This window comes from Cyprinus carpio, chromosome A8, assembly GCF_018340385.1.
Source record: "Cyprinus carpio isolate SPL01 chromosome A8, ASM1834038v1, whole genome shotgun sequence".
NCBI lineage: Eukaryota > Metazoa > Chordata > Actinopteri > Cypriniformes > Cyprinidae > Cyprinus > Cyprinus carpio.
The window spans coordinates 9,112,357-9,134,825 of NC_056579.1; the positions used below are offsets into that span (position 1 = coordinate 9,112,357).

At 37.7% G+C, this 22,469-nt stretch overlaps 1 protein-coding gene across 4 annotated transcripts in view; it reads left to right on the forward strand.

Annotated features, from left to right (window-relative positions):
- Positions 1-22,469, forward strand: part of LOC109056942 (zinc finger protein GLIS1-like) — a 68,672-nt gene that overhangs the window by 15,239 nt on the left and 30,964 nt on the right. For 3 of the 4 annotated variants that reach the window (XM_042761978.1, XM_042761980.1, XM_042761979.1), the window contains exons 3-4: positions 10,962-11,151; positions 13,382-14,615. In XM_042761978.1, the coding sequence (XP_042617912.1) occupies positions 10,962-11,151; positions 13,382-14,615 (1,424 nt within the window). The remainder of the gene's footprint in view (positions 1-10,961; positions 11,152-13,381; positions 14,616-22,469) is intronic. The other variant, XM_042761981.1, reaches the window with a different exon arrangement.

A 22,469-nucleotide genomic window follows, 5' to 3' on the forward strand; every position in this document is an offset into this window, starting at 1 on the left:
GAAAATTGCCTTTAAATTTTCTCCTTGTGTGATCCATGAGAGAAACTCATGTGGGTTTAGAATGCCATAAGGGTGAGAAAATTATGACAGAATTTTCATTTGTTAGTGAAATATTCCTTTGACCAAAATGGAGCGTAACTGGAAAATTATGTTCTTGTAATCATGGTTATTGATTTTGAGCACTCTCTGATGCAATATTCATATTAGAAAGAATCAAGAGTCAGCATGGACTCAATTTTTACAGTTATATTTATTTGCAAAGTCGCCTCAGGTTGAATTACTCTATTGTGTTGTTCAAAGCCCAAAACAGTCTTAGCCATGGCCATGATGCTTGACTGAGACAGAGAGCTTTGAAAGTGACTAAATTAGTTTACCATTGCAGAGCACAGCCAGCTCTGTCATCTGCTGTGAATTTGCAGATAACATTTGTTTGGGGATATCAGCAAGGATTATGTTCTTGTTTCCGCTTGGACTGGTCATCTCAGCACACTGTAATAGAAAAGCATGGGGCTTGAAGCGGGAAACATGAAACAAGGTGAATAATCAAATAAAAATAAAAGCTTTTGCTTCTCTGCCCCCGTTGTCAAAGCAAATCATGGCTCCTAAAAAAACTCCTCGAAAAAGATAAAATGGTGGAGTCAAGTGATTTCTTAATCAACATACTACTTGGTGTGTAAGTCTGGTAATAAGATTTCATCCTGATCCCTGCCAGAGACTTCCAAGCCAGACCAATTACACCGACTGCTTTGAACATCTTATTCTGAAAGAAAGCTTCAATTATCTTTTCCTCCACTAAAACAACCATAACAAAAAAATAGGAAATGAAATATGATTCGCTGTTGTGTTCCTCACGTAACCATCTGGTTTTACAATCTAAAAAGAAAGGATACCTTAGAGAATTGCATGCAGGGCTACGCTGCGTAGAAAACTATATCATCTTAGTCAAACATTGTTTGATTTATTTAAAAGCACTTCTGTCATTAAACTGCAACTTTCAAGGGGTTTCCCAAACAATTCTTGCCACTCATAATCATCCTTGTAAACCATGATAAACAATTTCGAAAGAGCATCATTTATTTGAAATAGAATTCTTTTGTAACATTATGAGTGTCTTTTGAATGTAACGATGTACAAATTTAGTCTTTTTTTAGCTTCAGACAAGTGTACTAGCATTTGGAAAGAGGACGTGCAATGTGTGCTTGTGAGGTTCCTCTCATGTTTTGTGGTTGAATTTGGCCACTGTCATTTGAGTGGAACTTCCTGCCATCTGCATTCAGTCGAATTCTCTCACAGTTTCAGGCTTGCTTGTAAATATTGGAAGCAGCCTAAAGTAAATGCCATATTCGGTAATGTGGGCCAATACAGTTGTGTTCAGAGTGTGTCTTTTTGGCCCCAGACTGTGACAGGACAGCTGTATTGTTTGATTTGTTATTGGTTGATTTGGACAATTTGCCTTTTATTTCTAGTCAGCTAAAATTATTCAAGCTAATATGACGGCTTAGAGTGTACAGTAAAACTCACCTTCTCATGTATTTATTGGAAATGCTATGCTGACCATTAGCTGTCATACTTTAGGAATGCTCCAAATGAAAATATTAGCCTTGACTCATACAGTCCAGAAATTTGAGCTTAGAATGTTGGATACTGTACAAGACTGCATTTCCCTTTTAATTACAAGAGCCACTATTCATAATAAGGATTATGCGAGAACTTTTATTAGGGTCACGACCTTGACAGCCTGATTTAGTGTGAAAAGATATTTTGTAAATGGAATTCATTTCACATAATCTTTGCGAGGAACACAAGAGCATTTAAATATGACTTCACAGTGGAAAAAGAGAAACCAAAGCATTTTGCTTGAGAAGAAAAGCTCTGTTTCTGTTCGAACATGCCTGTTTGTCTTGTCTCAAAGCTTAGAATAACTAAATAGTCGCATGCGCACATATTTCAACATAAGTTACACACATGCACACACACAAAACAGAAATGACGTAATGCACCCCGTACAGTTTCACTGCAGCAGTATTGCAGGACCTCCGAGGTCCCAAAGTTCTTGTGTTTTTACAGAGCCCCAAAGAGCCGTCAAAATCCCATAAAAGCCAGAACAGCAGCCTGTGATGAGGAACCTTGAGTCTTAATGTTAAAGCTGTATGTTTTTACAGCACAAGACACAAGAATGTACCAGAGCCCCGTGCAACTGACATATTTACATTGTAATCAGCCCCAGTATTTCACACTCTATAGACTTCAGTGGGCCTGATGTAAAATCCTTTCCGGTAACCTCACCCTGTATGTAGACCAGAAAATGAGAACTTTATTTGTGAACCCGTTTCTTACTACTGTTTGTTGAAAAACAAGTTTGTTCTTGTTCTGTTTTTACACACACTGTGTTATTTTTAAGGGGACATGACAGGATTTAATTCTTCTAAGGCAATAGAATTTAATAGAACAATAGAAAATCATTTTAGTTGACCGATTGCTCTTTGAATTATGGAAGCCTGAAACTATCTCACAATTCTGGCTTTTTGTGACAATTCTGAGAAAAAAAAGACTGAATTGCAAGATATAAACTTGAAACTGTGAGGTATAACCTCTGAATTCTGACTCTTTTCTTGCAAATAAGAGTTTATATCTTGCAAGAGTCTACGTCACAATTATGACTTTTTCTTTCGAATTCTAAGTTTACATCTCGCAATTCTGTTTTTTTTTTTTTTTTTTTTTTTTTTTTTATGTGACAGAATAAAAAATAAAAAAGGTTTATCTTACAATTCAGGCTGTTTTTTTTTTTTCCACACAATTCCAAATTTATATCTCACAATTCTGAGTTGCAAGAAAAAAGTTTTTTTAAATCTCAGAAACAAGCTTCGAAATTGAAGCTAATGTCTCAACAGACTCTAAACCTCTTCAGCAAGTCTTTAGCTCTGAAAACAAGCCCATGTTTCAAAGTTAAACACCCTTGCTTCAGTTAAATGACACAATAGCATGAGCATAAGATTATAGTGACGAGGTCTGAAATTTTCTTGATGACGATCATGGTCAAAATGACTGTTGATAATAATCATAAATCATAATGACAGAATTGAAGATGACTGTTGATTTTGAGATTCATTGAACATTGATTTTGAAAAAGACGACCTGAATGTTTGGGCCTTTGGAAAGTTTTAAAAGTCAGTTAGGTGGCAGGAGTTGCATTGTGTTTTATTTGATCTGATGAGAGTGTATCCATTACAAACTGAAAAGCTGGAGACATGAACCCCATCTCTGGCACAATGGGTACGGCCAAAGCTCTGCCAGGTTCTCCAGCACCACCCTGACCCAGCCCCACCCGCGGCTTACTGGAAACCTAAGCGATGGTGGTCCAGATCCACCCACGTCAGTCCACAGAGGACAGACTCGGAGGCTCCTCCAGTGACAGCCAGTCACCAGCAGGTGGTGACATGCCCAAGTGCAACCCAGTAATTACAATAAAGGTATGGAAGAAGATCAACAACTGATCATGATGTCTGGAAGCATGTCAAGAAGTTTGTCACTGGCCTGGTCACAGTTAGGACAGATTATCGTTAGCATTATTAATTTTTTTGCCTAGGTGTGTCTGTGCATGGCTGATACAGTTTTGAAATGGCCATGTAATGCTTTAATCACTGTGAGCCTTGTGAGGTTTTCTTGTCCAAGTGTGCGGTTTAGTCATTGAACCGTAGGAGTTTTTCAGGCAGTGTTTTGTGTTTGTTTGTGTTCAATTGTCTGCGGTCAGTTCGGACTGTTTTAGGAGCCGAAGTTATTACGAAATCAGTGGCCAGCTGCATCTGTCCCTCTCATGAGCAAACAGTTCTACTTCTTTTGTTTGATGAACTCTGTGTAGATATAATGTTAGAGCAGATCTTTAAGCTTATATTTTATAACTTAATTTTGTCTGTGCACTTATATTAAAACCCTTCATGTGCTTGCAAAAGAGAAGATTTTTGCTGTGTTGTAAAGTTCCTTAAAGGATTAGCTCACCCACAAATAAAAAATCTGTTATCATTTACTCAACATCCATGTTGGTCCGAAACCATGTGTTTTTTTTCCTTCCATGGTTCTTTTGCATACAACAAATAAATTACTTTTATATTTTGATGGTGATTTTATTGCAACTTGATAGACGTCATTATGAACCGTATCCCACAGAAAATTATGACATGAGTAAATTATGGCATCATGTTAATTACCTCTTAATTTTAGTATTTCAAGTAAATGTACTTTTAGTAGTTTTTCCAGTTTAAGTTTTACACCTTAGAAAAAAAAAAAAAAAAAAGATAAATTTGTATCATTGACATGTCTAATAGATATACTACTAGAGTTTAATATTTTAAATTAGTTTTAATTTTTATATTAAAACTAATATGAGCGCGCTGGGGCCGGAGCCGACACTGGAGCGAGTGCTGGGGCCGACAGGCTTGACTTTGGAGTGGCTGGTGGGCTGGAGAGCCACGGCCGGCAGGCTTGACAACAGCACGGCCAGCATGTTTGACGAGACAAGGAATATACTTAACAGTCTTTAATCCATAAGACAGCAGGGAACACATCCACATAAGGAGTAGACCAGACAAAAGCGGAACTGAACAGGCAGGAATTTAAATACAAGGGTAATTAATAGAACACAGCTGAACGGAATCATAATTAAACTAAACAAGGATAGGAAAATGATTAAAAAAGGAAACACAGGACGGTACATAAGGAGCAAAAACACAAACCAGAGTCTGACACATTTATTTCTCTTCAAATCAAGGACTTTTTTCTTTATTAGTTTTAGTTTTAGTTAACAATAATAACCCTGATACAAGAGTGGTTTTTGCATGAAATGGCCATCATATTGAGACCATAATATTCTTTGCTTTTGGTGTACGTTGCTTTCTTTGACATGAAACACTGGCTGAAGAATATATTTTTGCTAAAAGTGACATTTTTGTCTTTTGGAAAATAAAACACAAACTGGGATTTGTCTTCATACAGAAACTGCCATAACCAACAAATTTCATCCTCGTGAAATCCTGGTCTAGTGGTACCAATAATCCTGCAAGAAAAACAAAGTCATTTCAGTCCCTCATAATATAATCGAGTCCCCCCGCCCCCTGCCCTTTCAGGGCCAGGCACCTGTTTAAGGGAACCTTTCCCCAGATTTTTCATTATGTTGTACCCTCAGGTTTTCAATCAACCCTTTATTACTAAGCAAACAAATAAGTTCCGGGTCTGTGTGGAGACACAAGTATAGACATGAGATATGAGATTTAAACATGGAAAAGGCTCTCATCCATAATATGTAACATCTGCACAGGACACTGCAGTCATGTTGAAGAGCACAAGAGAATCCAGTATAAGCCGACTGCTCAGGAGTCTGCTGACCTTGTATCTGAAAGAGAAAAAGAGAAGTGGAGGGGAGGGGACAATTGAAAGGAAAACAAAAAGACAGCAAGAGAAGCAGAGAAATAAAATCTGAAACAGAAACTAGATTTTTATATATTTCTGAAGAAAATATGAATGCCCTTGCAAAAATCTTTGGCACTATAATAGATATTTTTAGGTGGTTGTAGGGTCTTGCTATGTTCTAAGTAGGGCTGAATTAAGTAATCGATTAAATCAATAATAAAAAACAAATTTAAATTGTTGATTAATTAGGTTTGTGTATTTATGTGTTCTATTTAGTGATTAATTAAGTAATAGTTTAAATTGTTGATTAATTAGGTTTGTGTAATGCAACACATCCTTTTATGGAAAACTGACATATTTGATTGATATTATATATTATATATATATTATTTGTTGATTAATTAGGTTTGTGTAATGCACACCGAGAAACTCATCAGCATCTATTTCATGCAAGTATTTTAATTTTTTATAAATGCTCATTCTGACAGCAAGTCGCAGTTAAATTTCATACATAAAGCTAGCCTGAAATGAAAATTCAACCTATCTATTTTCTAAATACTTACTATAAATTTTATTGTGAAAAATTAATCTGTGCATGTTTCATGTTCATCAAAACGTGCATGCATGAACATTCAATGGAAGTCATAGAGCAACAGAGAAAGGCAAGGTGCAAAAATGTTGACTAAAATATTTATTTTCATTTAATTATTATTTTTTTTTATTTGGAAGTCAAATTTAGCTTTAAAATGGACAGTGTACAGTATAATTGAAATGACTAAACATTCATACATTTAGGCTACGTCCACACTAAGCCAGAGCTTTCACTATCCAATCTTTTTTCCCTTTGTCTCAAGAAATATCTGCGTCCACACGAAACCACAAAACCGACACAAAACAATGTAGTATACATGCCAGACCAGCATGTGGCGCTGTAATTCTGCCACAGAGATACACTAAAAACGGAGGAGAAGATTGGACTGTGCGCATAAACCTTGCGCACGGTATACAAACGAACATGGAACAATACATTTATTAATCTGTGTTAATGTTAGTTAATAAAAAAGACATCAGTGTTTGTTCATGTTTTTTGTTGCAGTTACATGACGTAACGGTGTCTGACTAGGGGCGAGACGTTGGCTGATGATGTCATCATTTCAGAAAATATACGGATTCGATGTCCACACGAAAACGCAAGGGTGGCTTTTTCAAATTTATCCACTCTGGGACCTGGTTTAAAAAAATATCGGTTTCACTCTCCCAAAACTCCGGATCCGTGTGGACAAAACGCCTATATGATAAAAAATTTATATGTATACAGCGAAACGCGTCTCTGGGTGGACGGGGCCTTATGTTCCATGGAGGAGAACACTAGATGCAGTGGAGTAATTTTTTTTTTTTTTTTTTTTTTTTTTTAATGTATACAGGAAATAAAATGAGTGTTTTTTTAACAGATTTTTCAAAGATCGTTTTTTGAAGGTTGCAAGGTGGTTTGTTCCCCTAGCTGTTATGTTATATAGATGTAAGTCTATTTTTTTATGGTCCTTCAAGCAAAACTGTGTTAGATCCCTTAGAAAAGTAGTAGAGCTTCTTTTCTCAACAAGCTGCATTATTTGCGGTATCACAGATGTCAGTGTTTAAGTATGAGCACTAGTAATAGTTATGCCCACCTTAGCTAGCCCCACTAACGAGTTAATAAGGCAGAAAAAGACCAGCGAATGTAAGAGGAACAGTGCATCAGTGAGTTCTGATCGTTATTAACTGTTTAAGTGTGGACACTATGATTTATGGTGTTAAAGTGGCTTGAGTAGAAATGTCACAGCACATTTCCAGACGCATATATCTTGTGGTTTTGGCAGCTTGTTGTTGCATGTTTGATGTGCATTAGAGTTGATATACACATACGTGCACTGGCACACATGCACATATGCACAGCTCTCTTCCATCCTCTCTCTGAAGCCCCGTCTTGTTCTGCTGTATTCCTGCATCTTCAGACATCTGCTTTCCATTGCCAGCATCTCTGAAGACTTGAAAACATTAAATGCTGGCACAAGCTCAGTCTCACTCCAGCACTTAATGCTGCACTTAGGTGACTTGAAAGGCAGGAGGTGAGAATTGTAGAAAATGAAGTGTCACCAAAATAAAAAATCACCTGAGATTACCACCAATTACATTTAATAATGGCCTGCCCATCTGCCGATCAGATGCAGGAGCCCCCGTGGTCCAGTGGTGGGGTTATGGGGTAGGGGGGTTGCACTGTGTTTTCTACTGTGTTACTGTAAAGCAGTGATTCTTAACTGGTTTGGCTTCACGATTCAAACTTTATTTTGGGCATCATGTGAGGGCTCAAATTAGTAATGAAATTGTCAAAATATCAACAAAAAATATATTATGGTAATATGAGGTGTTTAAAATATGCTAAATAATCAACATGACAAAGTGACAATTTAGTAAATTTACCTGTCAAATATTGTTATTAATTTCCCCAGTTGTATTTTTATTATCCCCATACTGTATAAGTATGTAACCAAATTTGCACCAAATAATGTGGAGCTTGATTAGAAGCAGAGGCTTTGACTTAACAAAAAAATATAAGGGAAATGTGATCTTTTCATAAGTTGACAACTGGATAAGATGGATATAGCTCGATATTTTTCCATTTGTTTGCAGTTTTGTTATTTTTTGTTATTTTATAAGAGTTGTAATTTTGTACATGTGAAACGAGGATGACAATGGAAGTGTTTTTCTCACCACAGTTCAGTTGTGCACTGTTATTGTGTTCTTGTGTTTTTGTGAATGAGGCCAGCACGTCAGTCTGGTCTTCATCACGGAGCTCTGCTTTGCCCTCAGGTGTTATTGCCTCCACACAGCAGTGATCTCACACCCAAGATTGTCATTCCTTAATAGCTTCTGAATGCTTGCAAACCTGCTCCCTCCTTTACCCCTTGCTTACATTTGGTCAAGGATCAGAGATCTTCTAAGAGCGCTGGAGAAACTGTCTGTCCTCGAGGTATAGATGAGAGCCAATGTGTTCTTCGTCCTTCATCCTTCTCAGTTTGATTATTTAGTTTGAATATTAGATTATTCTATTCCACTATTACTTATTGAATATATATATATATATATATATATATATAGATATATATATATATATATATATATATATATAATATATATATATATATATCCCTTGCCTATAAAAAATATTATACCCCCTCCCTTCATTAAGTTTTTTATGTTGCAGCCTTATGTTAAACTGCTTTAAATAACCCCCCCCCCCACATCGATCTACACTCCATACACCATAATGACAAAGCAAAAAAATTGATTTGTTACAACTTTGCAAATTTATTAAAATTCAAAAACTGAAATAAGTACATTGCATAAGTGTTCATACCCTTAATGCATTATGTGTGCTTAGAGTCACTGTCCTGTTGGAGGGTAAACGTTCTGCCCAGTCTGAGGTTCTGAATGCTCCAGACTGGGTTTTCATTAAGGCTATCTCTATATTTTGCTGTGTTATATATTATTATGATGTGTTTTTATATATATATATATATATATATATATATATTGGAAAAAGGAAATTTATTATTGTGGCAGATGCAGTTTTGAATCTGGTCTCCCAATAATTTCATTTCTACTGTCTTTATCAATGAAAAGTGGGTTAAACCCCTTAAACAATACTTCAGTCATGCATCTGATGATAGTAGGCTGTGGATTCCATTGTTGCCTGAGCAATAAAATCTCTCTTTCTTTTTTCTCTCTTTTTCTCTTTGTCCCAGCTTTCACAACTGGTTCTTTCACAGACTCCTACCTTCTGACCAAAACCAAGTGCAATACCCAAAAGTGAATAACCATTGCAAATTCAATATAAATCCAATCTAACATTCTGTCCAAGTTTCCAAATGTGGAGGAGCTTCTCTTATGTAGCCTTGCCATAACTAATTCTGTTAATGTAACAAAGGATCATATCTTTAAACGTCCCCCATAATTCTCTCTGTATAGAGCAAGGCTTTTAATGCAAACTCGGATCTGAATTGATGTAACTTGGCAGACCGCTTTTGGACAATGATACATTAAAAGAAGCATATGGAGTGTGAAGTATTCTGATAGTGAGCCATTTGCCTCATCTTCTGCAGATTGGATGTGCACATTTCTGTGTTGCACAATAGTGTTGATTGGGGACAGTCACCCTCACCAAAGGCATGCCTCTCGTATTCATTGCTATCAAAAGTGCCTGAAAGGTTCTATTGTTATTTTGAAAAAGAAGAAGAAGAAAAAAAATGCATATTTGTGTCTTCTGTTCCTCATAGTTGCTTAAATGGCTGTTCGGGGGGTTAAAGGGTCTTTGCTAAAGGGCTAACAGCAAAACCGTTTTCACAAGCTGCCTCTTGTGGCAAGAATCACATCCCAGATATGATATTGAGCAATTTTGAAAATCTGTAAAACACATTTGTGTCGAAAATTCCTGTGGCTTCTGGCTATATTCTCTCTGCACCTCACATCAGCAGTATAGTTTACCTCTACTTGACTTTGTGGCATTTGAAGACGTCTTTTGAAACAGATTATCAGTGTCATATACAGGAATCAAGCCTAAAATAAGTTTAATACATATCATTTCTATTTAAAATGAGCTCAAAGCATAGTAGGGACACATGCTAAGGGACCAAGGATAGGAGGAAGTAATTAAAAGAATGTCAGTTTTAGTGTGAAACAAACTATTCCAAAGTCATTGACAAACCTCTCAGATGAAGCAAGAAAGCCCTGGCTTTAGCTCAGCGAGCAGTGATACACAAACACAGATTGATATTTGAACTGTGAGATTTCCAAGCCAAGAAAAAATGATCCAAGATTTAATAAACAGCCATTATTGTTCTTTGAAAACTAGAATGGATGTGAAAAAGTGTGTTTCTTCTGTTTATTGAGTTGAGTGGATCCAGCATATGCTTTACAGGACCTGCATGTCTTGTGGCCTTCTTCTCCATAGTTTTTTCCCTCTTTCCTTCATTTCTTCTTGCCTCTTAACACTCCTTTCCCTTTGTTTCCCTCAAAAAAAAATATTATTTTTTTTTGCTCTAAAGCAATTACTTGTCACCTTCTCATTTTGTATACTTGGAAACAATATCTTACAGAATTTCCTTTGTCTTTGGTTTGGCTCTAACCACATGTTTTGATGCAGACTCCATTGGGTGTTGCATTATTAATATCATCATTGTGAGCAAATTACATTTCTGAAATTGAGTTAGTAAAAAACTTGAAAGATGTGGTCACCCACACTGGACTCAAAAAGAGTGTCAGCTTTCCTTCTGGAAATATTTTCAAACATTATACAACCATATTTATCTTTATTTTGATTACATTTGCTACACTCAGTTTAAAAGTTCTCCTGAGACTGTGTCTCACTTACCAAATAAACATGATATATTGATTTGAGTCAGAAATATTGGGCAATTAAAATTGAATATTCCAGAAAGTTGTGCAATGAGTTTAAAAAATTGGTAAATGGTTTAAAAATCTGTAAATGCTGATATAGCTATTGTATTTTCCACCTGTTTCAGTGAATGGAGGATGTATCTCATTCTGTTCAGAGAAGGAGAGCACTCCTGAGTTGACAGCAGAAGAAGGAACCTTGCTGCGCTGTGGACAGAACCTGCCAGTTCAGCCTGGAGCCCAGTACCACCACAGTAGCCATTGTGAACAGCCCACACAGAACCTTCACCTGCAGGAAATCCCCCACCGAGACGCCAGGTAAGACTCCCAGCACAACACTTGGACTGATCAAGAAGAGTTGCTGAATGTGCTATTTAAAATGTTGTTTAAATATATGTTGAACATTTGCTAAGCATTCATTTTGACTTGGAAATGAGCAAATAATCTACTACAATTCTGATCTAAACAAAACTGTAAAATATCTTTAATTATTATTGAATATATTGTTAATATATTATCATTTATTATTAAATAATTATTATAATCTGTGCATAGTCTAATCAATTTTCATGAGTGAAGCATTCCTATTTTGTGACATCACAACCAGCAACTTTGAATGCACTTCCTTCTACTTGCACTATTGTTCAAAAGTTTGTGTCAGTAAGATTTATTTATTTAAATAAATTAATTAATACTTTTATTAAGAGAGTCTGCATTAAATTGATCAAAAGTGACAGTAAAGACATTTATAGTTTTACAAAAGATTTGTAAAGATACAGATTTCTATTTCAAATAAATGCTGTTCTTTTGAACTTTTTATTCATTAAAAATGGGCCGATATCATAGTTTTAGCATATTAAAATGATTTCTGAAGGATCATGTGATACTGAAGACTGGAGTAATGGCAGCTGAAGATCCGGATTTTGAATATTAAGCTTTGAATACATTTTAAAATATATTAAACTAGAAAATAGTTATTTTAAATTGTAATAGTATTTCACAATATTACTGTTTTTACTATTTTTGATCAAATAAATGCAACTGTGGTGAACATAAGAAACGTCTGTCAAAATCTATCTGATCCTTAACTTTTAAATTGTATATTAGTACCATTATTAATGAAAAGTCAAACAAGTATTTGCTTTTGATTTTTGTTTTTTGTCCTCTGAGATGTCCAGGATTAGCAGTTCATGTGAGTGATTGTTTGACAGAAAAGGACACCTATTAAACACATTGTTCAAAATATAAAATTGTATACTAGGATCTAGTAAAGTGCATGTAAAGATCGCAGTTTTATAGTCTTGCTAATTACATTAAAAATGTAAACACATGTCTACAAAGCAAATAATGTTGGTTGTTTTATAAAGCTCAATGTAGTGCGGAACAAGTCAACCAAGCTAGTCAAACACTGCAGTACTGATGGCGCTTCTTGGCTGTTTGTTTTTTAAATGGCTAGGAAAAGAGACTGGCGTCGGTTTCTTTTGGCTTCTGTGTAGCCACAGTACAGTTGAAACCCATCGTTTCAGCAAGGGATGCTATCCAAAGTGCTTTCACTCAAACATGCCATCCAACTCTCCCAATACTGTCACTGAATGTCTCTGCTTCAGCCAGACAGGAAGTGGTGAGCCTGAATGAAGCGACTCATAACAAACTTGAGGCTTCAGCTCAGCCAGTGCGCTAGCATTAGTGGTTTCCCGCACCTAGTGAAAAGAGACAAACTGAGACAAAATCTTTCATAGACTGCTGGGACAGAGGGCCCTTCTCACATCATTCTGGAGCTTTGTGCACAAATCCATAATGAGCAAACTGACAGGAATTATTATGTGGAAGATCACAGCTACACACTGGGAAATATGACCCCCATTCAAGGGGGGCAAAGATTCCTACTATAATGGGGAGTATTGTAAAAACAGAGCATTTAGAGGCCCACCATTATACCACCAAAACCAGGTGACTTCTATTTAGCTCACATGTAGGCTTCGGTTAACTTCTATTGTGTCATCAAAGCCTGTCATACGTTGAGTATGAAAGCCTGCCTGTATTCATCTCTCTCTTTTCTTATTTTTAAATACCCATTCATAACTATAGTTCAGGCCAAATTTCCTGCATCATTTATTCATTGAATTGCTTGGGAGCGTTTGTGGTGGATATAACTAGTATTTAAAATACACCACAGTGGAAACCCATCCAGTGGCTGTTTCCTGAGAGAGAGAGTGGAACATAAAAAGTAGCTTCTGATCAGCACAAACCAAACATTATAACCTAATAAGATTCTGTAAGGGCTTGCTAAATGAATCTCCAATCATGCCGCTTTTGGTCAAACATTGTCAGTGGTAACAGAGATGTTTGAGAGTGCAGGTTTGCCAGGACTAGAGCACAGAGCTTGTTTGTTCCTGTGGTGTCTGACAGTGCAGAATTGGCAGCACTTTGAGAAGCACTGGCCTTTATCTTTCAACAGGCCAGGCCGCTAATAGCGTGCATATTTTTTCTGCTCCGTTCTGCCTAAATGCTCCTCATATTCCTCTGGGTGTGTTTCATTCTCCCGCAGGTCTGCTGGCTTTCAGACGGATCTCAGCTTGTCGTCTCTGTCCGGTGGCATCAATGGGTGTCATGCGTTGCTGTCTTACCCCATCAAACAGGAGGGCTACAAGCTGGGATCGGCCCTGGGCGACTTTTCAGGAGGGATGGGAGTAGGTCGCAGGGAACTGGACCGTCGGAGCAGTGGTGGTGGCGACAGCGGTGGCGGCGGCGAAGGTAACTTAGCAACAGTTCTGTCGTTGTCGGCAATGGCGGTGACTGTGTATCCATTTAATTATGAAGATGGCTCCTCCCCGCTGGCTTTGTCCCCGAGCTCGCGTCACTCAGCAAGGCCGAATGCGAGCGGACTGAAGAGACGCTGCCTCTCGGTGGCCTCCCAGTCAGCCTCAGAGAGAATCGATATTGCCACAAACATCTGCTCCTCCCAGATGTCCTGCGTTAACGGCCTGCGCACCAATTCGTCATCACCTGCCTCCGCCACATTCTCCCACAAGCCTCTCCCCACACCCAGCCCTCAGCTGCCTTCACCTTCCACCTCGTCCTGCCTCCTACCCCTCTCCTCTTCGTCCTCGTCCTCCACAGTGTCGTCGGTGGAGCATTGTGAGGACGTAGGCTCCATGCAGTCGGGGCCCGGTGTGGGTAGCTGCGACAGGCTTGGACTCCTCATACAGCCTGGCATGGTGCTGGACAGCTGTACGCCGACACTGAAACAGGAACCGGTGGATGAGTTCTCTCCAAGTGAGGAGGAGCTCTTTCAGCACCACTATCACCAACTGACCAGCCGCGGAAGCCACTGCGGTGGGCATTCCCACCAGCACCACCACCACCACCATCATCACCAAACAGGCCCCCCACGGCCACCCATGCCCCCTCCCTACCACCTGCACCAGTACATGGGCTCCGGCCCAGGAGCTCTACTGAATCTTAAAAGCCAGCAACAGTCTCCACCCTCAGGCCTGCTGGCACAACCCAAACCCACAGGCCTGGACGAACAGCAGGTGGGTGACGGGGAGGATGTATTTAGTGATAAGCAGGTATGCCGATGGATTGACTGCAGCGCGGCATACGAGCAGCAGGAGGAGCTTGTTAGGCATATTGAGAAGGTCCACATCGACCAGCGCAAGGGCGAGGACTTCACCTGCTTTTGGGCCGGATGTGTCCGGCGCTACAAACCCTTCAACGCCCGCTACAAGTTGCTCATCCACATGAGGGTTCACTCTGGAGAGAAACCTAACAAATGCATGGTGAGTATCTACCGTTTTTTGCTGTCTATTAAAAGTGCACAATTTCCAGCGGTTCCCCATAATGAAATTCATAGAGATGATTATAGCTGGCAGCTGAAATGGCCTTGAAAATGCATAAGCAGTATTTCGGAGTGAATTGTTTTTGTTGGAATCCTTGTTGACTTTAATTTGAGTGGAAAGTATGAGAAACCAAATGCCGGTATAATTATTTTTAATTAAGAAGGTCAGTTTTAAAAATCAATTTTTAAGTATGTATTATCAACAGAGGACAAATAAGTCTTTCATTAGGCTTTATTAAACCAAATTTCTTTCTAAAGGCCCCATAAAAGTTTTGAAATTTGTGTCTGTTTTAAGTAATATATTTGGAAGTTCTCTCCAAGCTTCATTTTTTTTGTAACAGCTTTCAAGGAACCACCTTCGCCTGTTTTCCTCAGCATTTTTTTTTCTTTTCACAACCATATCGCATGACATGAGAAATTATGATTTCAACTGAAAGTGCAGCTAACTTTTCCACTGACGGTTTGGGTATTTAATTGGACCTGTAGTCTAGCTGTATAAATAGTGTTGTGGTGAAACCTAAGAAATCCAGGTAAACCTCTATGATTCCACAAGTCAACACACTAATCAATGTCAAAGTGCCTTTTCTAACATTTTCAGCTCAAGTGGAAAAATGGCTCCAGCCCCACCAATGCGTAAGTCCAAATACACAATTAGTCCACAATTTGTGTAGGGTGAAGCTCTGTTTATTTTCTTAAGATCTCTTTCTCTCTGTCTGTCTTTCTGTCCTTTCCTTTTTAAAAAAATGAAATGATTGAGTTCTAAAAAAAACCCTCTACACATCTGTTTAACATAACCAAACAAATCGTGCACTTGATCCCTTTAAATAGGAGGTTTAAACGTTTAGCCGTCCCACAAGTATTAAGCGAATTGGCTCTTTATCCAAACTAAACACTTGGAAAAATGTAGTAGTCTGTAAGAACGGAGCCGCAGAGGAGATGATCAGCAAAATTCCCCTCTATTGCTCAATCCGAGAATGTTGTTTTTCTTATCAGATATATTCAATTTCATATACAAGATTCTGCCAAAAAAAATCCTTTTATTTTACAGATGCTTTAAAAGCTTGTTTTAAAGTCGGCCTATTCCTCTAAATCCCGGGATACTTTTTTGTTTCCAAATGATCTGTTTAGCCGTGTCGATAGGAGACAGCTGTACACTAATATGCGGAGTATGTTACAAGAGTAGCATTAAGTAATTCCGTTGAGGTTATTAATGACAAGTTTTGTTTATTCTCGAGAAGATGTTGGTTTACTCTGAGCTGACAGCAGCTGGACTGACACATGTAATTAGATCATGTAAAGTCCTTCAAATCCGTGCAACTACATTTTCGGCATTGCTGCGCACTCTGCGGCATAAACTTGGTAGTTCTAGAAGTCATTTTTGTGACTCATTGCTTTTGTTGTTGTATATAAGCATTTGAGTATTATTGTTTTTTGTTTTTAAATAGCATAATCTCTTTCTTTTTTTCACTTGCTTGTACTTGTACAAAAGTGCTATAAGAGTTCTGTTCTTACTCTCAAAACTCTGGCCAGAGTAGCTATGTGGCAAGAGCCCTGGTGTCACAACCTGTCAGAACAAACAAACAATCATTTTTATTCGTGGCGATGCTAAGCAGATGCTGAGATAGGAACAAACCCATGTATTGTTGTAAAATGGCTGGACATTGTCTCTGGATGTAGTGAGGGCCTCTCCCTTAGTCAACTATGTTCAAGTTCAGTCTCTGTTTTTAGGCAGTCCGTTGGCCTGGGCTAAAATTGCATAACGTTTCCTATGCAGATAACAGAAAAGGTACATTTAAGTCAAATGTCAAAGCATTTTCAAATTTAGTGGATCATTAAATGATTCCCAACTGGGAGTACGTGTTCCCTAGGCAGTAATTTATTATTATTATTATTATTTTTGTTTTGTGCTTCAGAAATTGCCACTTAGTGCTTTCAAATATTAATTACTGACATTTAAAATGTATTTTTTAGGAAATAAAAATAATGTACAGTTTGCTCAGGTTCCGGTGTGTTTTCATTTTTTCCCTCCGAATCAATGCCTTCCTGTGACCTCCGCAAGAAGGAGCTTTTGTCTGAAACATGTTGCATTTGTGGCCTTTGCACAATATATGAAGACATTGTGGTATTCTAGCTATTTGCGCAGAGGAAACCGATGAGACGTTTTGATTTAGAAGCAAATGCTTCAGAAAACCCAGCTAATCCCTTTATTATCTTTCCAACTGCAGATTCCTCAAAGAGTGCACGAGGCACAATTCCCCTGCATCCAAACATAACACTCTCTCATTCCACTCTCTCTCTCTCTCTCCCTTGCTTTGTGTTCTCTCCCAGCTGTGCTGTATTTCATTTGTATCATGCAGCGCCTTGGCAGGAAAAAGTCATTATCACAAACATAGGATGGGGTTCTGACTCTCTGCTTTGTCACCGTCCATACCTGGACGTGGTTTTATGCCCCGGCACGTAAAAACACAGCTACATCTGCAATCACTGAGCTGGGCAGACCTCTTAAAACCGCTTTGCAGAGTTTGAGAGCCTCTTTTCGGTTCACCCTCTCCAATTAAAAAGTGCCGCAGGCTGTTTTGTGGTAGTCGGACAGCAGAGGGAGAAGGCATCTAAAAGGAAACAATATAATCTCACTGCAATATCCTGTTGTGTTTCATGCCTAATTCAAGTGTTGTTTTAGTTTATTGCTTTTTTGCCCTTCTTGTCTGCATTAATATTAAAAATTTATCCAGCGACTGCTGCCCCGACACTGTCCCAGGGCTCTTATACGTCAATGCTGTACTAGTTTCAACTCTGGATTTGTATTTCAGATCACCTGTCCCAAGAGCTCATGAAATTCATGTTAATATTCATCAAAGCGTATCTGTTGATAATACTTCTGGTACTTATCCAGTTGATCATGTTTGATGAGCATTACTGATTTGTTTCTTTATTGAATTTCCTCTGGAATGTATTGGTTTAATCTTATTTCATTAATATCTTGGCTTTGGTTTAGCGTGCTTGCAGTCGATTTGGTGCCTGCTGTGACAGGTTAAGAATATGGGCTGTGCTGTTCTGTATTTTATGTGGATAGTGTGTGCTTACTACTGTATTAAAGGGTCACTGAGTTCTCATAGTCCTAATAACACTCTGTATTAATTCCTCTGACCTTACAGATTTTACTACTTTGGCTTTTCCTGCGTCAACTGTGCTGACATTCATTCAGACATATGTCTGATGCAAAAATGTCTGTGTATATCCGGAACTGGATTGTTTCGCGACTTCTTTCTTGCATTTTTTGTCATCTAGTTTGTTTGTTTTTTAAGAAGGAACTTTTAATGTCTTTTCAGGTAAAAAGTTTCAACTTTAAAATATTAAATAAACTATTTTCCTCACCTATGGTTTTATTTAATTCAGGGTTTGGAAGCCTTTTTAACATGTCATGCCATATTTTTTATATTTTCATTTATTATTATTAATAATACATTTATAGCACTTTTTAAAATGTTTCTCATTTATGAAATATTCCGTTTACAAGATCACATTTGTAGGGTGTGCAGTTTGAATATGTAACTTTATTTTTAATGGAGCAGTAAATGTTTCTGAGCAGTACACACCCATTTGCTTGCATTTCTCATCTTTGTCGTCGTCACCATCACCAGATAACTGGTCATTGAACATTTGGCTTACAAAAAAAAAAGTTAAAGTTTTTATTTTTAAATTACGTGTTGTAATGTTAACGGTTATTAAGATTTACTTCCTAAACCACACCTTTTTTGTTACCTCATCATAATTAAATGCGGAGCCACCCTTACGACGCAGCCGTTTCAAAGTTTGAGCATACAGACATTTACATGAAGAACAATTGGCTTAAACAACCTGCTGGAAAAAACATAGATCAGGGAATTTCCTTTTTCCTTTTTGCTAGTGTGAAACCGGCAAACGTATATATAAAGATTTATTAGACTGATTTTTGGACAGGCATTCAGAATTCTCCAACAGCAGCAGACCTTTGCCAAAATGGTGTGTTTTGGAGTAAATGGAGGCTTTTGTGAGCAATCAACACAGATGCTGGAGATGAAACGGCTAGCGCCATTAGCTAATTAAAACACATGACCTGTGCATGAGCTGACTTTTTCCTCTGAATGCACCGCAGAAACTTGAGCCGTCTGAGTTCTGCCCCGGCAAAGGCAGAAAGTGACGTTGATACTAATGTGGATGTACTAGAATGAGCTGCTGACATTACTGACCTGTCGACTTCACTTAGCAACTGCCAGCTCTCTAAGCCCCGTTATGCTAGCAGGTAGCGACAGTTACCTGCACTGAAGCAGCAGGAATCAAGGACTGTTTACTGTCAGTTTCCACTCTGTTTGCCAAAGCTTTGCCTTCTGGGTGAATTGGTTTTAAACAGTGGCTTGGGGAGATTGTTCTGTTTGGGATATTTAATGGGAAGTTGGAGTGAATGATTCCAGCATGATCATTGTTCATATGAGTTTTCGGAAATGTCATAAATCTCACTTGAATCCAAGTTCCAGATGGTACTGCAGATGAATACACACGTTTAGAATTGTTTTTTTAACAATTACGGCTCATAATTTGCAACCTTAAACTCTCTAATGTTTCATCGAATCAAAGTTACGGTTGAATTATATCTTTAATTTCAAGATATTTTTCTGTTTTTTGTTTTTTGCTTCCTGTCAGATCCAATCTGCGACTCTGCTATCTTTCCGTCATGCTAATAGCTAAGCAACGGAGACCATATGTGATACATATATTAGCATGATGAAACTGATGGCATAAAATGTCTGAGGTTTGTCAGGAGACTGATGTTTTGGCAATGGAATGAAAGGCCTGGGAATTGATGGATCGTGCTTGTTTTCCTTGTCAAATACAGCAGGCCAAGTTCTTGTCAAGCCATAAAAGGTTTCCAGTCATTCTGTATAGTAATGCAATCTAGTCACTCCTCCTCTTCTCTCTCTTCCTGTCTGACATTCTGCCACTTAAGCATTCTTAATAGCTACTTAACCTATAATAATTGTCAAATATCTGGTAGCTCTTTTTTCCCTGCTAAACATTTTATTTTTATTGGATGCATTCACCTCTGCCAATTCACCTGATGGCTGTAGGGCTTTAAATGCGCATTACTAGGATGATATATCCATACATGTTTTGTGCTAATTACATTTGCCTGGAATGCTATATTTTGAGCAAGTAATTTCCTGACATTTAATTATATACCTGAAATGTGAGACAGAGGCTGTTGGCCACATTGTGTCATATCTGTCCCGAACCAAAGTGCTTAATCAGTTTAACCCTGCAAGTGGGGCATATCATCTGCTAATACATCGAGGGGACTAAATACAGCTAATGGTCAAAACTTCCTCAGGCTTTTTGAGCAATAGACCCTGCTAGACGCAGTAATTATACTACATACATGTATGGCTTTTTACCAAGTTGAATGGGCTTAATTTAGTCCCATCATCCTAACTATGAATAAAGAGGCTTGTCTTTCTTGGTCATCTTATAATGGACTTTCCAGCATTTTTGTGAAAGGAAATTTGAAACAATCTCCATTAACAAAATATTTGCACAAATAATGACTGAGAGAGAATTACTCCTGGTAATATCTACATAAAAGGTAGATTGTTGACTGAACTTTCATTTATTATTCTCTGATTCTAGCTTATAAGCTATAAGAAAATGTATTGCAGTTTTTGGTTTTATTTACTGTACAAAGTTGTGGAAACACTCAAGTTTTTAGTACTGTTGTCCTTTTTTTCCAGTATAGTACTATAAATTTATATTGTGCCTTATTGCTTTTTATTATTCCCTTATAACCTCTGTCTGTATTTTCTGTAATTGTTTATTAGCATTGCAGCACAAACGTGTGGAATATCAGTTGGTTTAACATGATCCAGCCAGATGGCGTTAAAAAAATCTGGTGGAGAGTATGCCAAGAAAATGTTAAGCTGTTGTAAAGTGAAGTGTTGCTAGTTAAATACAGATATTTGACATTCAGTAGTGCTAGCCAAATGTTTTATGCTCCTTCATCATACATTTTTCTTTAAAATTGATATGCATTGACTGATGGGTTCACATTTTACAATTTAAGCTCATTCGACAACATTTGTGGCATATTGTTTGTTACATCAAATAATTTCAACGTATCAATTCTCATTTTCTTAAAAAAAAAAAAGAAAAAAAAGAAATAAAATAAAAGTTTAGGCAATTACAATGTAAGTAAATGGGCCTAGTTTTAAATTCGAGGCACAAATTTAAAAACGCCCAAGTGCTGCTAATTGAACTTAACTTATATAGAATCCAGAAAATCCCTTTCATAAAAAAGGACATTTGGCTCTAACAGTTTGGTCACAGGTATGGTAATAAATGTGTTTTATTAATTTATTTTGAATTTTAAGTGCTAAAAGTGTTTTTATAGTGCTTTCATTTCACTATTTACACATTAAAATGTGGTAATAAATTTGTATAGCGGTGATTTAATGTCTCAGTGTGGGCCCTTTATGGCCTAAATGTACACAAGGCCAGTCATAAATGTGTTTAATTTAGAGTATCTTCCTCATTGTCACTATAGAGAGCATGTTGACACGGAGCTGATGCCAAGTGCCATCTGCCAAACACTCCTTAGAATAAATAACAGTAGTCAAGGCGCTATTTACATCGCACCCAGCCTTTCCGCAAACATTCACCATAAACCTCAGCATGTAAACAGAGCACGGACAGTTTTGAGTTAAGACTGAATATCCCAGTGTTCTCGGAAAGGGTTTGTTGAGGTACACAGATGGGCCATGGGACTTAGCAGCACAGAGAGCCAGGTTAGGATCCCAAGTATCTCTTAAAACCAAACCAACCCAGTTAATAAATAGCCACATAACTGGAGACTTCATGGTGCCCCTCTAGCCTGAAACCACGTCTCATCTGTGGTCTGTACAGAGCCCAAAACTAAGTGTGGGAGGCTTGTGACAGCTTCTCTCTTACAAACTTATGGGCTGTGACTACGTTCTGTTTTATTTGTCATCTGCTGTCACAGATGGATGTAACCAGAGCAACATCTTCACCAAAAGCCCATTCCCGTAAACCTTTCACCACAGCGACAGTTATGGGTGTGGATTTGGGGGTGCAGTAAGAATGTGGAGTGTTGGAAAGACACTGTTTCGGTTCCACATCTAAACTATTTATTCCCCACCAGAAGAGCTGTCCACGTTCCCTCAAAGCACTTGTCTGTTTATATTGTCAAGTCCCTAGATTTATTTCAACTTTTAGTATGGAAGTATGGCTCAGAAACAGCCATGATCAAAAATGAAAGTAAAGACATTGATAATGTATCACAGTTTCCACACACACACACAAAAGCAGTACTACTGTTTTCAACATTAAAACAAGATAATAAATGTTTATTGAGCTTAAAATTTTTATGTTGGTGTTTTTTATGAAGGATCATGTGACACTGAAGACTGAAGTAATGACTGCTGAAAATTCAGCTTTAACATCAAAGGAATAAATTACATTTTAAAAGATTTTGTTTTTACTGTGTTTTTGATCAAATAAATACAATTGATGAGTTTAAAGAGACTTTTAAAAACATGAAAAAAATCTTACAGAACAAAAACTTTGGCAGACAGTATTATACAAAGCAATTTATTTAGCATTTTTTAAAATCAGTTCATGAACTTTCTGGGAATCAAACCCATGGCCTTGGTGTCGTTGCTCCGACAGAAATATTTCCATACGAAAGTGCCTGTTTTCTTTGCGAGTTTTCATCGAGATAGCATGTGGCTTGTTATTGTGTGCAGCTCAT